At 39.1% G+C, this 22,162-nt stretch overlaps 2 protein-coding genes across 6 annotated transcripts in view; both read right to left on the bottom strand.

The window, feature by feature from the left end:
• Positions 1-10,437, bottom strand: part of plekhm3 (pleckstrin homology domain containing, family M, member 3) — a 40,044-nt gene extending 29,607 nt beyond the window's left edge. For 4 of the 5 annotated variants that reach the window (XR_008907339.1, XM_056755336.1, XM_056755338.1 and 1 more), the window contains exons 1-2: positions 7,637-10,383; positions 3,402-4,346 (exon numbers count right to left, since the gene is read on the bottom strand). Coding sequence is in view for 4 of the 5 variants with exons in the window: in XM_056755336.1 (XP_056611314.1) it covers positions 3,402-4,346; positions 7,637-8,090 (1,399 nt within the window). In the remaining variant the exon portion in view is untranslated. The other variant, XM_056755337.1, reaches the window with a different exon arrangement.
• A 3,885-nt stretch (positions 10,438-14,322) lies between these two features.
• idh1 (isocitrate dehydrogenase (NADP(+)) 1) lies at positions 14,323-21,887 on the bottom strand. Its single transcript, XM_056755660.1, has 9 exons — positions 21,730-21,887; positions 20,738-20,867; positions 17,143-17,434; positions 16,775-16,880; positions 16,037-16,214; positions 15,671-15,822; positions 15,431-15,571; positions 15,143-15,305; positions 14,323-15,005 (listed from the first exon to the last, which is right to left on the bottom strand). The coding sequence occupies exons 2-9, from the start codon at positions 20,857-20,859 to the stop codon at positions 14,912-14,914; spliced, it is 1,248 nt and encodes a 415-aa protein (XP_056611638.1). The 5' UTR covers positions 20,860-20,867; positions 21,730-21,887; the 3' UTR covers positions 14,323-14,911.
• Positions 21,888-22,162: the final 275 nt, after the last annotated feature.

Here is a 22,162-nt window from a genome sequence, read left to right as displayed (position 1 = left end):
TACCAAAATATCTATGTAAGTCCCTGGATGTGAATTCTCTTAGCATCTTTTCAGGCCAAACTAAATCTTGTATTTCGGCAGGTCTAACTGTTTGAATAAAATGCTCACTTCATGTTGATCAGCTGAGTTTTCATGTGAGATGGGATAGAGCAAACTATACCGCTGAGAGGTGGGACTAAGCAAACAGAGTGATGTGAAAGTCAAGGGGCCATGAGGGTAAGGTGAGGACGATTCTAAGGGCCTCCCCGCGGAAGGCGATTGCAAACGGAGAGCCCATCCTAACATGTGTAAACAGACATAAAATACACAGATTGCAAGAATTACTATTTTTTGTTCACTGAAGTTCAAGTGAAATACTTGATTGAAATGCTTCTCATAATCAAATAATTTTTTTCAATCTGAAGGTTTACGAACCCTTTATTGGGAAGGTTACCATATTTGATAACTTAATCAACCAATCACAACAATGTTTCCATGCCTCCCGTGAGCTTGTGTAAGCGCATGGATGTCTCCCAGTTAATCAATAGAGATTAGTCTACTTCACTAATAGCGACCAATCAGAAGCTGACGGGGCGTTTCAAACTTCAGCGTTATTGTGAAACACGGATCTGCGCTCCTACCCACTCCTATTAATACGTAAATATCATTGATAAGTTGATGAAACTCACACATGATATGGTTGAATTGTTGTGTTTAATGTTGAGATAGATGTTATGTGTGTAGGATTTCTTGAAATTAGTGAACATTGCTGCTGAAAATTTGTTTGATCATACGCCTGTTTAAGCTAAATGACAAAGTGTGCGTTTTTAGATATACGCCCGATAAGTATAGTAAGTCATACTTTTACTAATAATACATTAAGATTACAATCGCATGTACTAATGCAGTGGTTCCCAAATGGGGGTACGTGTACCCCCAGGGGTACTGCAGGGGGTACGTGAGAGAAACTGAAATTTAGGAATAAATAATGAAAATCAATGAGACAATAAATTATGATAACAGTATTGTTATATGAAATAAGACTACACAAATATGCATGAAAAAATGTATAAATACATTTAAAACGCATTTCAATTTATAAGAGTTATTTTTTGAGACCTGGACCCGGAATCAGGAGTAGTGTCTGGGTGCGAAATAATGCAAGTTAGGAGAGGTTGCGGTTAAATGTAAAAACAAATGATTCCTGAACTGAAAAACACTGATTTACCTTCAACTGTTATGCATAATACTTAAGAGATTTACATAGTTGCGTAAAGCTACATACAGAAATGTTTATAAGCAATAAAGCTGCTTGGGGGCATCAGATATAATACATGTCTGACTCTCATTTCACTGTATTTTAATGCAAAATGTTGCGGTCTGGTCAAGAGGTACTTGGCTTGAAAAAGTCATAAAAAGGGGTACTTAAGCAAAAAAGTTTGAGAACCACTGTACTAATGCATTGAATGTTGCCACAAGTTTGTATAACATTATACAGGGATCCAGTGGGAAACTTAAACATATTGCAATTTGTATTATACTAAATGGCATATATTTGCTTTTATTTTGACTAAAAACTGTGTTTATTTTAAATAAGAGGCATCAGCAGTACTTAGTGCTATTTTTCTCTTCTTATTGTACATTTACAACTTATATGTCAATATTCTTTGTTTTCAATAGATCTGAACTTCACTGTCACGGTTTTGAGGGTTTGTTCCTAAATGTTCCTAAATAAAAGACAAAATTTTCCTAACCAAAAGAAAATATGTCCCTAGATAAAAAAAAATAAAGGGTTAAATGTTTTAAAGTACTTGTACACAAAATAACAGTGTTTCAAAGTGACATTTTTGTTCAGTAGAAAAGTAAAAGTTAAAATTTCTTTTGGATGCTTATAGACAACATAATTCCTATGGTTACAGTAATCTCATAGTTCCGTTGAGTTTACTTTTATTCTAAAATAAGGAAAAATATACAAATGAAGAATGAGTAAGTGTTTCAAAACTTGGAGTATCCCCAAAAATCAGCTCACTGGAAGCCAGGGCCACACAAATGAATCGTATTACAGAAAAAAATAATCCATCACAGAGTAAAAGACAGGAAAAGAAAGACAAAATTTAAAAAACCCAACAAGTCAAGGAGTAAACACAGTCAATAAAAACTAATACCTACTAATTTTATGAGTGAAATGAGGAAAGAGAGAGAAAGAGTGGGGGGGGGGCGGCCTGGAGCCGGGATGTACCCAGCTGTTCTGTTCTTTTTAGGTCGACACGTCCCATTCAAAAAATCTATTTCGTGGCCCTGAATCAAACAATTAGCTTCCGTGCAGATCGCAGCATCCAGGAAGCCTTTGATTCTAAAAGGGGATTTTTACCGCTTTACATGGGCCAATTATCGTCAGGTGCCTGCTGTCCTTGTGCGGTGAGGCTTTCAAATATCCTGCATTAAAAAGCTGGTTGTTACAACCAAGGTGGAAAGTGTTTCATTCATACCCTTTTATTGGGTGGAAATTTCACACCTTATGAAAAAATGACTGAGAATTAACACCAAAAATGACATAAGTGTAACTCCTTAAATATACTACCTTGACTGTGAAAACTGGAACTGTGAAAAGCGTGGACTCATGAGACAAACAGCATATGGCAAGAAATAGTTCATGTCCTAAAATTACAGACATCCGACAGGAGTTGGCACTGCAAAATGGATGCTTGTTTATTTTAGTAATGATATGATATGGCATATGTTGAATAGACTGGCATTTGGTTTGAAACAACAGTTCTGTAAGAGTGAAAACTCTTAGGGTTAGGAAAGCTTGACTCATGCAAAGGTAAACTTCATATAAATATAACCAATTGAGAAAGAAAAACTAAAAGAGTTTGCAGTCTTGAACCTGTCATCTTAAACGGATAGTTCACAGAAAACATTATTCAACCTTAGATTGTTCTGAAACCTGTATAAATTTCTTTGTTCAGTTGAACACAAAGAAAGAAATTTGGAAAAATGTTAACAACTGACATTTCTGGGGCATCACTGACTACCATAGTAGGAAAAAATATAGATTTGTTCTGTTTAACACAAAATATATTTTGAGGAATTTAGGCAAGCAAACCTAAAAGTTAGTAGACCTTACACTACCATTTTAATATGGTAATCAATGATGCCCCTCAACTGTCACTAGCTGACATTCTTCCAAATATTGTTCTCTGTGTTTAACAAAACAAAGATATGCATACAGCTTTGGAACAACTTGAGGGTGAGTAATTCATGACAGAATTTAAATGTTTGGGTGAACTATCCCTTTAACTTAGATTATATGTCTCTCCTGATAAATGCAGTTCATTATAATATCATTTAAAAAAAGATTTACAATTGAATCTATTGATAGCTATATTGTAAACCAAAGTCTATTGTAAAGATGTGTTCACCTGCACATCGGAAGCCCTGAGCAGTAAGGCCCTTCTCTATAGCCAGACAGGTAAGGATGCTGAGAAAGCTTGTGGTGACGGACTGGCGTTTTGCTCTTTGGGCCTCCCGATGTCGCCGTTCCCTGGGTGGCTTCCTCCTCATCAGCACTCCCGTGGGACCCGACTGATTATTCTCCCTCTGAGGTCGCTGAGTTGTCACAGCTGTCCGCAAGGCCTCCACCCAATCCTGGGCTTTGAGCTCGCTCTCCGCCCGTAAGCGTAGCACATCATCAGGAAAGACAGCCTGGAAGCGAGAGTTGGTTCCACCGTCTTCCTCATCCCTCTGCACAGTCAGACAGGAAGCCAACGGGTACCGCAGCACAGGCTCCGACACAGGACCCCTCCCTTCAGTTGGAAAGGCCTGCAGTTCTGTGCGGCTCAGCACGAATGTAAAGGCCCTCCAGTTATTGAGGTCGGTGAGTTGGTGCAGAAGGCCAGCCTTGAGCACATCAGCACAATGCTGGGTGAACAGCGGTAGGGCCGTGGGACGAATCAACGGCCGAGGGATTGGCACAGATGCTGCGTCGGGACCGTGGGGGGTAGGAGAGGTGGCACAAGCCGGTTCGCCTTTACGATGAGCTGGACGTGCAGCCAAGACGCGTTCCCAGAGGACTCTGCGCCACTCCATTGCCTCCCACTGGCAGGGTGCGCGTAACTGCACACGGGTACTGTTGAAGAAGACAGCTTGAAGCACACGTCCATCTTGGGTTTGGGGTGCGCTCACCCCTTGGCAGTGAGATAGAGAGAGGGCGGCACATAACTGTTGGTTACCGCTGCTGTCCAGGCTGTAGAGACGTAGCTCGCAGGGTGTAAGCTCGACGTGACATGTACTCCAGCGGCCCCAAGGTCCCTCTCGCTGCTCCAACATTCCCTGCTTCACCAGACTAGGGCTGCTCTCCTTATGAGCTACAGACAAAAAAGTGAGAAAGAGCATCTTTAGCTTCAAAAACATACTGCAGTTTAAGAAAATGTGATTTTCATTTCTTGTCAAAATAAAATAAAATAAATAAATAAAACGCTTTCATATGTTATCTGAGGGACTGAGTGAGGGCTGCCATTGTGCATCATCGTGATAGTGGTCTGGCCAATCACCACACAGCAGGAAGATCCATTATTGTGTTCTGGACTACTGTTTAAACAAAACGGCAAAATGTAGCCGTTAATCTTTGACACTCCTTTTCAGTCCTTCCTTTCTCCGTCTGTTTTTTTCACTCACTCCCTCCTTTATCTCTTTTCCTCTCTTAGTTCAAAACACCCTTAGCTGGAAACGGCCCGTTTCCCTCTTAACCCTCTGGAACCTGCTGGGTGCCCGAGAATGCCAAGTCTAGCCTGAGGCCAGGAGGAGGCTAAAGTAACAGTAAATGCCCACGGATTGTTTTCTTTAAGTCTTATCTATCATGTACCAGTAAAAACTGCACCTTCTTACATCTGTAACTTATAATGGGCAGTCCCCTCCCTTTTGTGTTGTTAACTGTAGGTCTGTTGGTTGGGTTAATTTGGGTCGTTTCAAGGGAAGCCCGCAAACACTCCTCTAAAGAGTTACTGCGGATGGTTGGGGGCTCCTTGCGCTCTGAGGGCTTCAAAGACACGTAGCTTGCAGCTCTGGAAAGTCACTACTAATTTCACGGCAGAGCGGATGTGAGGCGTGCTGACATGACCCAATTAGTGAGCTGGTGCAAGGCCAGTGTGCTTCCAGAGCTTGTACGTTTGAAAACTTGCCATCTGCAAGTTGCTAAAAGACTTGTTGGATGAGAACACTGTACATAAAGCTGGTACTCCCAACTGACAAAACACTCATGGATGGACATGAGGAAAACAGTAAGAAGGGAAGACTCACACCTCTTCAAGTCTAAAAGGGAAGGGCAAATGAGGATGCAGAAACAACACCAATCCAAATACTTCAAGCTGACCCTAATCTGTATTGTCTTTGCAGTTTTCCCAGAAAGATTTACTATGATTGCGCCTGCCGTACATCTCCATCGTATTAGTGATGATGAACTTGTAAAACTATTCGACCAATAATAACAAAGTTCTGCTTGAGTGCCAATAAATATGTTGCAGATTGGGGGCACATATCATTGTGACTGCTTGTCTCAAGGACTGATCTCAGTCTGGCACATGGAGACCTCACAGTGCACAGCTGCAATCAGACTGACATTCTAATAAACCATCAACACAGCCACATCTCTACTAAATATCACTCTGTAATACTGAGTCATCCATAGGGCTGTAATCAAACACAGAAAGCGGTCCTCTCATGGAAGTCACATCATTACGGTTGTCATGATAAACACAGTAGAAATGTTAAGAGTATAGTCTCTGCACATGTTACAATTTAAAGCAACACTTTGTAGTTTTTTTAATTTAAAATAATATCTCAAAATGATTTCCGTGGTAAAACAACACTTAATCGGACGGATGCTACCTGTGCTGCATCATAGGCTACAATTACACTCTGTAAGTTCTGTGTTCGGGTCGGTACACATAGCTCCGCCCATTCCGTGCCTGATGCTCTGACAGACCGACAAAAATAAAACAGAGGACAAACTTGCCCAATTAAAGCTATTTAAAAAAATGAAGTGACTTGACATAATTTTCTTAAGTAGGCCACAGCTTCCCTTTTGAAATGCTTTTAAAGAATCAGTTCACCCAAAAATATAAATTTTCTCAACATTTACGAACTCTCGAGTTATTCCGAATTTGAATCATTTGTTTTGGTTCTGATGGCCACTATTGACTACCATAGTATGAAAAAATTACAATGTTAGTCAGAAGTAGCTCAGAACTGCTTTCCTACATTCTTTAAAATATCTTCTTTTGTCTTCAACAGAATAAAAATCTTTAAAGCAATTTTGATACTATGGTAGTCAATGGTGGACAAGCACTATTTGGTTACAAGCATTCTTCCAAAAATTGTTCTCTGTGTTTATCAGAACCAAGTAATTAATAAAGATTTGGAACAACTTAAGTGTGAGTAAATAGTGATTATTTTGGGGTAAATTGTCCCTTTAAGGTTCCAGAAGGTAACAAAATCATCAATCCATTGTTCAAACCTGCATCCTATGCAGGGTCACAGGAGGGCTGTAGCCTATCCTAGCATCCTGTGTAACAGGCAGCATACAGGCTACCCTGGAAAGGTGACCGGTGCATTGCAAGGTACTCACAACACTTTCACTGCTAAATGTCTTGGAAAAACTCTACACTTAAAGGCCATCCTGGCTCCCCCAGGAACTTTCTAAGTTCTCACTGTGAGCAACAAAATACAATACAGAAAGCTGATATTCTAAAATAAACTAGACTTAGAATAAAACCTGAAGATGAAGGCAGGATAAATCTATGGGCGAAACCTGATTTTGAAAATAATCAAGCCTGGCCAACCATATTAAAATGGACTGTTTTAATGAACTAGAGAGACAAGTGAAGCATAGCACAAACAGTGAGAGTAATGTCGTGAAGGGTGTATGGATTTCTCAGGTCTTAATCAGTACATCTATCAGCATTAGAAACTGGCTGGATTGCCAATATCTTAACGTCACCTAACATTCAGCTCTTTTCAATCTTACTCAATAAAGAAACAGTGCATTCTAGCATGAAACGTGTGCCTCTTTCCACATTCCCTTTGGCACATTGTGCAGTAATTAACAATTTGCTCTATTAGTATTTTAACACGAGCAAGAAAAGCCAGGAGGATTGCTCTCACCTGCTGACATGCAGAATCTTGGATTGATTTAGTTCTAGATGTTGAGGTAAATCAAAGTCTATATAAATTAGTTAATACAGAATTAAACTAGACTGCACTGGATATTAATATGTTGAAAATGTAGTGACAATTTATATTGGATAAGCAAATTTATGAAATGACACAGGTTTTTAAATTGAAATCATTGTAAGGAATTCATCAGTACAAATGAAACTTCCCCTCCCTCCAGACTAAACATTTCTCGAAACCTCAGTGCTGTTTATCACACCCGACAAATATGTTCTTTCTGGCTGTTGTTATATGGGATTAAGCAGTATTTTTATTTGTGGATAGAAAAAACTCTATAATCTTGTCACACAATGTTACAGCCCTGTATAGACATTCCGGTTTTGAAGCAACAAGATATTTATACCGTGCATTTAACATACCATTTCAAATTAAATGTTCAAAGAACACAACTCTGTTTTTTGCTTAAAGACAAAGGTTGGAATCTTACCATCCATGTAGTCGTTCAGCGCCATGTTCTTGAGTGTATTTTTGTCAATAGCCGGCATGCCGTTATCTGTGTAACTGCGGTAGTTAACATCTGAACGCGAGCGGTTGTGGCCACGTTTGAAGCCCCCACTGGATGTTGTGGTAGTAGAGTTTGTCTCTTTGGCATGAGCTGCCAAATCGTTGGTGGATCGTGCCCGGTTCCTTTTTCCATGTCTTAGGCCCAGAATGTGAAAGGACGTCTGCTCGGCCCAGGCCATGTTGCCAGGTGATATGTCAGATCGCTTTTCCGTCAGCAGTCCCCACACGCCGCTGGAGTTCAGCTTATCCAAGGTAGACCCCTCTTTAAGTTTCTGTGTCTGTACCTGGCCATCTCCTTGGTTGTCATCAAGGCAATGCAGGTAATCCTCAGTGGCCTCGAGGGCGGGGCTAATGTCCTCAACCTCCAGACCCTCCATCACCTCCACAGTTTTGCTGACACGGAGGCGTTGGGGTAGAGCAGGCGGACGGGTTCCTTACGTGCGCAGGCACAGGAAGAACTGGATCGACAAGCCTCAAGGCACCACAGACGGAACATCTGCTGTCTGGACCCAAGAGAAATGGTAGATAAACAGATGGTCCACAAAGGCCTGAACTCCGTCCAGGAGTGTCAGTTGATGAGCCAACAATGTTAATCAAGTATCTAATGAGACCGATTACTATGCCAGCTATCAGTATCAGCACTGGGCAAGGTGAATCGGGCAAAACCCAAGTGCAGATATAAAGCTGTCTCAAACAGGTGTTGCTTATTATTCAGAGCAGCGCCTCAATTCAATCACTGCAGTCAGTGAGGCAGTAATCCAGTGACTGATAAATGCAATGTGGCACCAGAACGTCCTTCCCCAGGGCTCAACATCCTGAATTCAGACAAAAGAGAAAGGAAAGAACAAGACTGTCAGTAGGCACAAGAGTGACATCATTGACAGGTGATAAGAGAGGAGAATATCAATACTGTCAAACTAGTATCTCCATATTTCATGATTTTAATTTTTTCCATACAGTAAATCATTGTCACCCTTTATGTTTGTCACCAGGTTTTGAAAATAGTTAAAAAGTATTAAAAAGTTCTTGTCGACTTTGAAATCACAGTATTTAAACACTTAAAAAGTACATTGCTTTTCCATGTCCAAAAAACAGTTCCCTAAAAATGGGAACTAAATAAAATGAAATAAAATGGAAGCGACTCATTTAAAACACTTTACATAGTGTAAGACCAGCAATGCTGGCCTGAAATTCAGATAAAACAGTATCCGATTCTGATATACAGATATAACTTACTTGGTAACTGAACTCCACTTACCTTTAACTGTTTTTACACTCACAACACCCATACAACAACGCTGTCATTTCACGTTAATACCTGCCGTCTTAACTTACCACTGTGCGTTTCTGACCATTGGGCACACAGACAACCCAACATCATCAGTGGAAGTTTCTAGCTCGGGGTGTGTCTCTACGTGAGCATGACTTGTTTCTGTTTCGTTCAACAATATTACGCAGCCTCTCCTCATCTTACTCTGTCATACCTCCTCTCACACTAACATTGATTTCCTGTGTTCCTTTGTGCTCTGGCTCAGGGTATTTTACTGTCTTTAAAGCATCAATTATTGAGAGACCATTACATCATCTCAGAACAGAGACTCATCAGACCCGTGGTAAAAGAAGTGGAATGACAGACAGATACCGAGAACAACAAAAAGACAAATTGTGAATTTGAGAATGGATTTCTGAACAAAAAACTTAAAAATGTTGGGGGAGAATTTTAAAGAGCTTAGATCAACCCATGTCATGCTGCTATAGTAAAAACCCAAGTAAGTGATGTTTTTAGAAGACAAATGAAGAAAAATTATGTAAAGGCCCTCCTCTGTCAGTCTGTTTCAACAACAAGCATCAGTTCACAGCACTGACACAGCAATTTTGTGGTCTAGTAGAAGAACGCGTGAACACAGAACACATGAACAAGTGAAAGCGGTAGTGAGGAGATGCATTGCCCCTAGATGCCATTTTATAAAACGTGCAATATAGGCGTAGTACTTTCATTGTTATGATGCTGTATATAACATAATGCTATATTCTGTGTGATGTGCTAACGTAGCAATAAATAATGTTTAATCTATTTCAAACATACTGTAAAGAACAAACGATCACTAATTCATCATCATGCTCCAGGTACATAAAGTGACATCATCAAAGAGGTGATAATACATCACCATGTGGAACATTAAACATAAATGATCCTTTGTAGTTAGCGCAAAAAGGTAAACGTCGAAGGTCAAAAAGAAAACATAAAGGCAGACACAAATTCCTTCCTATATCACGAATAATTTGATTGAACAACTTAAGGCAGAGTGACACTACATCAATGTGCAGCTAAATATCATACACACATATCAAATAAACTGCAGGCAATAAATCTAATATAGCGATACGAGTGCAGACTACAATATCAAGTGTTGCTTATCCCATTGAGAAATGGTGATTAAACTCCCCCTAACACTCGCTGTGTTATCAAATTCATCCGATGACTTCATAACATGATGCTAGTTAGCACACCGCTACATCCTCTCCCAATGACATTTGTGTCACCCCATTGTGTTTAATTTACAACCAAAATAATGGTCTACGAAAAATATTCTTAACAGCGAGGAGTCAATGTGCACTTTATTATAACATAAGAGCATGAATAGAGGGATTGGTCCTTTATTTGTGTGTAAAAATGACTCACCCGATTCTGTTTACCATTTGTCAAATTCAGTTCCGTCACCGAGTGAAACAATTTCCGGAGAGAAATGGTTCCGGCTGTAGTAATGCATTTGGCAAAGAAACACGATATTCGAAGTACCTCAAAGTATAATTTTTACAATGTATGTATTTGTATAATGTGACAATTATTGCGTTAGTTTTTCTACAGGGCACTAACGTTAAATCAGGGTTGTTTTTGTGAGGGACATCTGCTGAAGGTCGGATGAGGATGATTCATTTCCTTTTCTAGTCTAGCGTTTATTGTGTGTAATCCTTGGTGCTATAGTCTTTAACAAAAGACTATTCCGAACTGTTCTGTCTTCATTTGTTGTGTAATTTTCTATCATACAATTTCTTTCTATGATTTGACAAATACTGCATTGACTACGTTCCTCGTGTACAACATTAGAGGCTTTTAAACAAGATGTTTTCAAGTCTCCATTAGGAAACATAGCATTGACACATAAACTAAATAAATTATGATAGGAGTAGGTCAGTGTGTGTAAAATCTCTCTCTCACACACACACACAAACACAGACACACACACTGTATATTGGTTAAGACATTGACTTCAATTGTTTCTTTTATTGTTAGAAAATATTTTCTTTCCCTACCCTTAATCTTAACCCTCACACATACATTGTAACCTTACATTTAAATCAGTATGAGTTGGCGAATTCATGAATGTTTGTTTGTCTTTTTGACCAATTAAGACCACCTATAAATGAATCATTGTACTCATTATTACTCACTGTAGCCTATTTGTGAGGAAATTTGCCCTTGTCCAGTCAAACTTGTCCACACATACTCAAAGCAACATCCCCCAAACTGTACATATAATTAGCAACCCACTCAGACCTGGACTGAAATGGCATACAAATTCTCCCAAAAGAAGTGTAAATGCATAAAAGAACTATGCATACTTAATGTGCAAATTGTGGCCGACATTAAGACTTCATTCGATAATGAAGCTAAGAGGTTCGGCGTGAGTGGCAGAGACGAGATCTTGGTTAATAGCCAAAAGCTTGCCCTTCTTAAGCCGGCCGTGTATCTATTGTTCGGGTCCCTGCCGAAAAAGAAACATTATTAAAGTCTTTTTCAGGCCACAGACAGAAACACAGTAATTATCGTGGGTTCTGGGCTAAACCTGCGACCTCCACTCCAGTTCTCCTCGGCTCCCCCTCTCTACCCTTTCTGAGAGCTCATTGTCTTGGCTTGTCTAAAGAAAGGGTACGTTAATGAAGGAGGAGGGGCGGTGGGCTAATGGGCTTAAATAAGTTCCTCTCTGCGATATTGTTGTGGGATAATAGCAGTGCGAGCCCCAGCTGTAAACTTGTGGGCGCCATATTGTGCATGACCTACATAGACCCTCATCTGAACCCATGCTGAATGGTTATCTGCTCCAGAAACTCAGCGTTTCTCTCCCCCTCGTGTTTTTCTGAGTCAATTAAGAGAGTCAGCAATTGGACAGGACGCTGGGACATGTACAGGGAGGAGAGATCATGAGGGATTACTTGGACAAAATTATGGCTGCTATAAAAAATATATATTTAGCTTAAAATTTTTGCGACCTTTTGGAATGTATTTTTTGAAGACGAGCAATTTATATACAGAAATACGTTTTTTAAACGAAATAGTTGTCATTACTAGAAGTGTGGTCAAATATTTTAACAATATTGTTGACCCTCAAATGTGCGAGTTACGTGGGCCTCAGATTTTTTAACAGATTCTCCAAAAATGCCAAAACAATAAATGTAGCATAGTTTTTAGTTCAAGAATAAATCATATCTGGTTTAAATCGGGTCTTGATAACAAACAAAATATGTATAAAGTGATATACAAGTTTTTTTTTTAGAATTGTAATAATTAACTCCATCGTTCCTATCATGCCAGCACAAACTGCACCACATAGAATTGATCATCACTATAAAAACGAAACTGTTCTTTTTTTAACTGTATACTCCTGCCAGTCTCTCATCTCTCTCTTGCTCATATCTTGACCTACTCATCTCTCCTTTTTCCTGTTTGTGTTTTCTCCCTCTATTTGGGTTGTGTGCTCCTGCGTTGATGACTAAATTATGATTGGCCATAAGGGTAGCAGGGCTTTCATCTGCCCAGCGTTGTTCCACGCTTTCCTCTCCAACACAAAGGGGCCCTCTACCTCTGCTTGGCCTGCTTTTGAAGAGTAGAGTGGCTGTGCGTCCCCATGGAAACCACTGCATTTGCTGCAAAGATAAGGCCAGTCTCTGAAAGACAGATAGAAACAATACCAAGTCTTATCTTACTTTGTGTATTTATTTTCAATGTTTGTGTATCTGAAGGATCAAAAGATTAATGCATGCTGGTTTGCACATGTTGTAAGAAACGTGAAGTTGTGATGAAAATATTTACTTTTGACCTAATGGATATGTAGTCTGTTTATAAGTGGATGGGTACTTATATTTATTATTTATGCAAATATCCATCAGCATACATTTTTTGTACTTTTTTTAATTCATCAGACATCTTGCCTTTCACATGTCAAGTGGATATGTGCTATACTTTCATTCAGCTGAGCAGGTTTGCATCTCAGTAGCCCTCGAGGTGGTCCGATGAACTCGGCTCGTGGACGATTGACGTCGTAACATTGGAATCACCACCGTGCCTCCATTTCATATTCATAACGCTTTACTTCCTGTGAAATAATGGTAATCTTTATACGAACAAAGCCGTGAATATGTCTGTATTCATACAAGGAGAATCCAATTATCACGGTAGGCCTACAACGGTGGCCGTCGGAGGGATGATCCCCCTCTCTCTTTCTTTCTCCATCTCATGCCAAATGTCCTTCCCTTCGCTTTTCTCTTTTCCATGAGAAACCATTGTGACACATATCTAATAAAGTCAAGGGCACTTGCCATAGAATTTGGAGGTGTAGCAATACGGCTATGTTCAGACTTCAGTCTGGTTTTTCAGTCACTTTAAGAGTGTGATGGACAGCAGGTGGAAATCTCATCCTGCGCAGTAGGCTACACTACTCGCTTTAAACATTTAAAATAAGGACATAAACCCTAAATAAATAAAAAATCAACAATTCACAATTACCTATTAATTAAAAAATAGGAAAATCTTGGCCTTTCTGTAGTAAGATGAACATCAGGCTGTCGATCTCAACGTCATTGTGCTGCCATCTGGTGAAGAAAGTGTGCTACGTGATATTCTGAGCAGAATTTCTCCCTTATTTCAGTGAAGACATTCTTCTTAAATGATAATACCATAAAATAATTTGTTACATTTACATTTAGTCATTTAGCAGACGCTTTCATCTTAAGAGACTTTCAAAAGTTTAGGGAGCAAAAAACGATATGTCATACAGGAGCAATATTACAATAGATGACAAAACAAAGTTAATGGTTTCAACAAAAGCTAGACAACTACCTTTGAGAGAAAGAGAGGGTTAGTGTCAAGTAATCACAAAAGAGATGGTTTTTAAGTCTTTTTTTTTTTATGTTGTGAGAGATGTGGTTGACCCGACCGAAAAATTAGTTTTTAATTCTATCCTCTAAACTCCATTTTTTTATAATATACATTTGATAAAGATTGAAAGCAATAGAGTGTGAGTATTAACTTTATAAATGTGGATTTACCTCAAATTGTTTAATTTGTGTTCCCAAGACAAATGGAGCTAGTTATATTACAAATATGTACTATTTCTATACAATTCACTAATTTATAAACCTGGTCTTTACAGATTGAGAATATGATTTATTAAATTTAAGATTGTGTTAAATCGATGTTTACAAATCGGTTTGACTGTCATTGCTTTGTGGATGCCACCCAGCAATTGTAAAGCGGAGCCCATATCATGCAACACTTTTATATTAACACCTTCTTTAGTTGCAAAACAAACAAACTCAGATCAGAATATGTCCATTTTAATCTCTTAAAAACTTATTTATTATTAAGGTCCAAAACCTGATCACATGAGCACACAGACCACAATGAAAAGAGGCATAGAATATGATCTATGCTGCATACACCCATATTCATTTGCAAACAGATGACAGACAGTGGCATTGAGTGTTTGACCAAAATAGTGAAAAGGAATGTCTAATGATTGTAACTACAGGCATTACAGTTAAATCAGGTATTAACTGCCATGTTGCTATTTACTCTGTTAAAACCTAATCTCACTCCTCTTAATACAGGCATCTTTCGAAGACAAGACAATTACACACTGAGACGGATAAGGAAACATGTATTCAAAGTAGCAAATGCATATCAGCCGTTTGTTTCTTAAAGTGTAAAGACGGTAGCTCCTTCCATTTAAAAAGGCACTTTCATGTTTCCCAGCTGAAAGTGCACTGCTCCCCCTACTGGTTGTAGTGGTACGGTCCATAACTTCTGTCTTTGGTCACAGTCAGACAGTGGATGAGACTAAGAGAGTTGGTTGCTTGGCGTGGGTCGAGGGTTACGAGTCAGTGTGTGCGTCTGTCACGTCAAGAACACCCCGCAGCTTTACAGTTTGGGTTGGCTCGACAATTTGATCTTCAGATTCTCAGCCAGTTTGTCCAGAAACTCAAAAGTGTTGAGGTAGTCTGCGCGTGTGACGCTGTGGAGAAAAAAAAATGTTTGTACACACTGAGGGCTGAAAAATGCTTGTATTACAATAAAAAAAACAGGCTACTGAAAATATAAAAATCACGTTTTGGAGACATTGACGCAATGTTAGGCAGATCATGGACGTACCCGGACATGCCCTTAATGCAGATGGCCAGATCCTTAGTCATAAAACCGGCTTCGATGGTTTCGACACAAACAGCCTCCAATGCCTCTGCAAATACTCTCAGCTCGCCATTCTTATCCAACTCTGCCCGGTGGAGCAGTCCTCTTGACCATGCAAAGATGGATGCTGATAAAAAAGACCGGTGCGTATGAAGCCAACATAAAATTTCATGACGTTAATCATCATTAGCGAATATGCTGTCCTTCTGCGTGTATGTGTAACAGATAAAACAGCAGGTGTGTTTTTCTCACCGATGGGGTTGGTGGAGGTCTCCTTGCCCTGCTGGTGCATTCGATAATGCCGTGTGACAGTCCCGTGGGCGGCCTCAGCTTCTACCGTACGCCCGTCCGGACAAATAAGCACACTGGTCATCATTCCTAATGACCCATAACCTACAGACAGAGACCAGAAGGGTTCGATAACGATTTTCAGAACTTCCAAAAAAACAACAAGAATCATTTTCATGATTATTGCACATTAGTTTTACTCACCCTGAGCTACAGAGTCTGACTGCACATCTCCATCATAGTTCTTGCAAGCCCAGATAAAGCCTCCCTCGGACTTCATGGCCTGAGCCACCATGTCATCTATTAACCGATGTTCATACCAGATGCCTTTGGCCTCATACTGAGGTTTGTACTCCCTGCCACAAACACAGTTTTAGACCCACTTACACTCACCCATTTACAAAAGCTCTTAAAAAGTGTTTTTCATAATAGGCACATTTAGACAGCGAAGTCGGCATATGAATGCTCTCTCTGTATTTATTCTTGACAAAAAACTCTATATAACTGGATGAGGTCTTTAAAAATTGCGTTGTACAAGTTCATTCATAGACATCCAAAGACATGACTCACTTTTCATAGATCTCCTGAAAGATGTCTTTGAAGCGCCCGTCGTATTTTTTTAGAATTGTGTTTTTAGTGCTGAGGTACATGGGCCAGCCTTTGGTCAGCCCCATCTGGAAAGAGCTGTGAGCGAAGTCGCGGATGGAATTATCTGTGTTGTACATCCCCAGGGCAACTCCACCAGTACCTGCAGGCAGATAAAACATGTCATGCATTTTGTTTCAATCGATTATAAAACTATATTCTGATTCGTTTCATCTAAAACTCCAAAGGCCCAGTCAAAATTTTTTATAATAGAAGTGAATGGTGCCATACATCTCATTTTATGTTTCACAAGTCAAATGATTCAATGCAAAAAGATGGTGAGTGTTTGAGCTGGTGAGCAATTAATTTTTAACGATCCATTTCAGAGCCAAACACTTTTCTACTAACATGTTTAAATGTTAACTTTGTGTTCAAAATCATATCAAAGTTGACAAATATGATCCATGGGGTTTTTAAAAATAGTATCCCAAAATTAAGCCATAAAGGTTTAAAGCAAACACTGTACATCAACCCATGTGGCCTCATACTGGGCTCATACTAGCATGACAAATGAGACCAATGCTCAGGCAGGTGAAAGTCTGCTGCTATGACATCATGACGTTAGAACACCTTCGATCTATGAAAGTTTGTTCATAAGGACTGTGCCACAAATTTGTGCAAAACATTACAAAGGATATTTCACGGTTTTGCTATGCAGGGTACCTTCAAAGTCATGGACAACAAACTTGACTGGCTCTCCTCCGTTCTTGGGTGTGTATGACATCTCTACTTTTCCCGGACCGGGCACAACAAAATCTGTGGCCTTGTACTGTAGCAGGGAGATGGAGACAAGTTATCACAAGAGAATTATGATACTGTGTCATTACTGAAAAAGCAATAAGCCTAGCACATGCAATTTCTCTGCAGTTAAGTAGAAATTATTAAAAAACAGAATCATTATGATAAAATACAAACCCTAATAATTCCTCATCATGCAACAGTAACAACATACAGTAAATACGACTACCTTACTTTTAAACCAGACATCTGATATAAGTAGATATTTTAATGTCTTTAACTAGCGCTCATACTTGGTCTCCATGCGCGTGCCTGCCGATTATAATGGGCTTGATCCAGCCTGGAACCAAGCGGGGAATGTTTTTACAGATAATAGCTTCTCTGAACACAGTGCCACCAAGGATGTTCCGGATTGTCCCATTGGGAGAGCGCCACATCTGCTTAAGTTTGAACTCCTCCACACGCTTCTCGTCAGGCGTTATGGTGGCGCACTTGATGCCAACGTTGTAGCGTCTCACAGCCTCTGCCGCATCTACTGTCACCTTGTCGTCAGTGACATCACGGTTCTCCATTCCCAGATCATAGCTGCCATACACAGAGGAATACAGAAACGTCCTTTAAGGGTTTTGCATCTAGTTCAACATGTGCTTGACATATTAATGAAGATTGGGCCTATTGTCATTTGTGGTGGTAAAGGAGATTCCCCCTTCCATTTAAAGTACCCAGATAAGCACTATATATTATAAATGTAACAAATTAATGAATTAATATTCTTAGTAGCAGCTTTTGCAAACAGTAAGCTCATCTCATCATCCTAAATGTCATGTTGATAACGGCACACTTGCATAACACTGTAGCAAACCTATGCAACTCTTATGGCATACTCAGAATGGGGTCAATGGGAAACTTGGTAATGTAGCACAAAGACACAGTGTTCTTCATTCCTTTACGTATTAAAACAGACAGAACATGGTTAAAATCTACAAAAAAAGAATAAAAGTTAATCCCACAGCAAAAGGGAGAAAAACCGCGAAGACATAGTAAAATGTGTTAATTTAAGCCAGTTTCCAAATATCTTTAATTTGTTAAAAGTAGCCAATTACTTGACAAACTTATCTTTAGATAAGTTAAAAGATTTTTCTAAAAGCTATTTTCAGAATGCATTTATACTGACAAAATGAGAACTTCTGTGAACGGCAATGACATTCTACAGAAATGTGTGTAAATGAGGTGCAAGTCTCTTTGTGGGCCTAGATATAGGGTTATAAATAATATTTGATATATTTGACAAAGACATTTTCCAGCTACTTCAAAAATGGCTTTAAATCTTGTGAAGTTCTGAAACCTTTAAAATAAACTTGTCCATACTGATTCAAATTATTTAAGCCACCTTCAGCAGTACTCTCAGCAATTCAATACAACAACAGGCAAAGAAAAAGTCCTCGTCTGTTTTGTGCATGCGTGACTGAACTAATGAAGACATCATCTGTGAAATTTTCAACTTCAGTGGAAGCGTATGACACACATTTTACACACTATCTTAGAATACAGGTCTACCAGTGGAGGTGGAACTGTCCCATACATACTTTCATTATAGAGTATTACCGCAGAGATGACAGATTTTTTTAATGCAAATCTCAGAAGTGAGTTACACAGTGTCTATACCGGGCGCAACACGAAAAATGACATTAGAAACGCATTAGAACCTTTTTAAATTGTGTCCCCACTGCATTCGGCGCAGCGCAACATGACAAACACATTAAGAACAAGCAGGTTGTCATGTCTCACAATAATGGTGTAGACACGGTGTAAGGAGTTTTACATTATATGGGTATTACGAATGGGTTTTTGGTAAATTGTCTAAAATATGGACTGTTGTCAACAAAACCTAAATATTTTCACGTTTTAATCTATGACATAAAACACACCAGTTATAGCACGCTCTGGATTTTTTTTACTTTATTATTGTGTCTTAAAAATGGTGGTTGCTAACTAGTTGCTATAAGTGACTTCATCCTTTGGCGGGGACGTTAGATGCCATTGTGCATATAAAACTCACAAACAATGCAACATGGTCCCAAATATAAAAAAATGGAGATTCATTCACAGAGTAATTCCTTACCAGGGAACACGTTGTTTGGAGGATTAGTGATGGTGATGTTAATATTGAGCTACCATAGTGTAATCTGTTAATAGCCTCATGTTAGGTTTTTACTTCTGGTCATTGTATTTAGGCTTCAAAAGTATTAATTGTTGTGTTAATTTGTAAAGCTTATCTTTATAAACCAAACGTGCAAACATCATAAACATTTGTTAATATTCACAGATCTTATTTTTTTGCGATCTTCCAAAAGTTTATAGGAAAAATACATAGGCATTCGGTTGAGGAAGCCAGTGTGGCGCTCACTTCTGGGTTGGCCTACAAAATATGTCATCTCTGCTGTACTCTATTTCCTGGCTATTGTGTTAAGCATACTATGACCTTTGACCCATTTCTCCTTCTACTCCCTAAAATATAAAAGATTTTTGAAAAATGAATCCAGTGTGAATACAGTAACAGTACAGTGTTTTCAAGTATGAGTGTTCTTGCTGGCAGGTGATGCGGTAATCATATTTTGCAACAGTTCAATGCACTAGATGCTGTAAAGTGAGAATGTCCATAAGACCATATGGGAAAAAGTTTGTAGACAACCGATTCAAAAGTTAATAATGTACATGAACATTTGATCTGTCCAAGGGATAAAATGTCTGTCATCATTTACTGTTTTTTTGGGTTATAAAATTTATACTGGTTTGGAACGACTTAGGGGGAAGTGATTCATGACAAAATTAAAATTTTTGGGTTAAAATTCCTTTCATAGGACTACAAGGTTTGACGGGCAGTTCTAACAGATATAATAGGTTCCTATACACCTTGGATCTTGACCCCTAATAAAAGTGCAGAAACCTTGAACTTGAGCCTCAGCCCACCATCAGAATAGTTTACATATTCTTTACTTTCTAGCTTTGACAGTAAAACAACAGCATTGGACATTGCTTAGATAAAACATATACCATTGACTCCATTACAAATTACTGCAGCATGGCTAGTCAAGGCCAGTGTTGCAACTCTTTTATCAATCACCAGAAAGGCAGAATAATTTTCGTGGAATGTAAAGAGGATTGGCTGAACGCTCCTCTGAAAGCTTAAATTGAACATGCAATGTTAATGTGATGTTTCATCTCCAAAGGTTTGGAGAGACTGCAACAACTAGTAAGCATATTGTAAATAAAAGCATGACAGTCATAACGTCAGAGGTAACGAAAACAAATTCAAAGTTCAGAGGGAAGTGACTTAAAGCACAGCCACAGACGTTAGAGAATCCTCCTGATAACACCTTGTTCACTAACATACTGATAACACTTATCAGACCGATAAGGCTTTAGTTTGCACTATTCTTTAAAACTCCACGTCAGGTTCATGTTCAACACTAAATACTTACCTTTACAAAAACAGACCACTACAGTTAAAGCGTCAGTCGGATCAAATTCTTACCACAAGTCATGTCAGATGTCGAAAATTACAAATGATTAATAAGGACATACGATATGATGTAATAATAACAGCTCTGACTTTCTCCATTGGGAGTAAAAGTTACCGCATTGTGTAAAGACCTGAGAAATCTACATGGCCAAACGGGAAAATTGGTATAACTAAGCAAGTCATTGCAACTACAGCAGCATTAAGGTGGAAAGTGTTACCGTGATAAAACAATGTGAGGGACTACTAATTGGCACTCGAGTGACAAAAATCGGTAATAAAACAAAGGATGTGATTAAAACCAATCACAAGGGAAATCAAATAAAATGATAGAAACGTTCACCCGCTAGGAGTGTCTCTAATCTCACCTGTGCAGGTCGAGCTCCAGGTAAGGGAAGATGAGTTTCTCCTTAATTAGTTCCCATATAACTCTGGTCATTTCATCTCCTTGCATCTCGACCACAGAGCCAGCTTTGATCTTCTGAGACATTTTGGAGCCTGCAAGATTGATGATGGTTAGGCGTGCATTTACAGTAGTGGTAGTACTAGCCCCCGATGGATGAATAGACTCCATTGAAAAAAAATAGTTGCACAACCAGTGACTCAACATTTTCTCCCAGTAAACTTGTTTTAACGGACATCATTCTTGATGCAGATTATTAGTGCATGACCTATATGTTCAACATATAGTGCCGAAATTTGTTTTGTATTGCAATCATGCAATATTATTTTATGCACATGTATCAAGTGAATAATACAATACCATTCTCATGGTACCATAGGAAATAAAGCAATTATTTATTTACATGGCATATATCAAAGCACTATCTATTTTGGTTCAGTTTATGTTTTGTTTTTTGCAACTATTGTGTAACATGACACAGGCCTTTCACTCACAATGAGCTAATTTACTAATTTCGTGTCAATGTTACGCCTATGAACATTTGTCTTAGAGTCTCGTTGCAGTTCCACACAGGCATGTTACGTAACAAAGAAATAGGACAAAGGTCAAATGTATCGAGTGTAATACCAAATTACACCCATCCTTCATAAAGTGATAAGATTTTTTACTTACGGTGCTTTACAGTGCGATGGGGATTATTTTACAAACTTGAACGTATTATCAATTCACCAGTAAAGAAATGAAATAACGTGCACATCTTACCCTTTAAAAGTATAACTATTGCGTTTAGATAGCCTTTATTTTAGTTTCATTTACAGTATGTGTCTTTTTCCATAATGTTTATGCTATGCATACAACCGGTAACGTTAGCGCTTCGCTGAAGATGTCAAACGACAGCAATGAATCGGCGGCTATCTTGGACGATTTTAGTCTTTAAATGCAATGCACAGCGCCTACCTTTTCTCTCGAGTTTGTATCGGAGTAAATTGAAAGGACTTGTCGACGGTTGATGTGTCCTATTGAGGCTTGATGCTTTTGAGCTGGACTTGACAGGCGTCGCCGGCTATCAGCTGAGAGGACGGCAATAGGCTCTTCCCAGGTCTGCTCATACAAGCATTGCTCAATCAGACGATCTCCCACCAATCCAAGACAATACGGAAGTAAACTCGAACAACTAGTCCCGCCTTCATTATCCACCCCATGAGGATGCATTCAGACACTTGTTTTTCTCAAGAGTGCACTTGGCGGCACAGGAAAACGAATTCTCCTTTGATGAAAGGAATCTAAAGACGTTCTGTACCGTACTCCGGAAATGTTGTTAAAATTTTTTCAAAAGTATTGATACACAAATGTAAAACATGACCTTGGCATTTCCATTCAAAGGTTTTAT

This window comes from Triplophysa dalaica, chromosome 8 (genome assembly GCF_015846415.1).
Source record: "Triplophysa dalaica isolate WHDGS20190420 chromosome 8, ASM1584641v1, whole genome shotgun sequence".
Classification (NCBI taxonomy): domain Eukaryota; kingdom Metazoa; phylum Chordata; class Actinopteri; order Cypriniformes; family Nemacheilidae; genus Triplophysa; species Triplophysa dalaica.
Note: the sequence above shows the minus strand (reverse complement) of the source record. Positions and strands in the feature narration are given on the sequence as shown.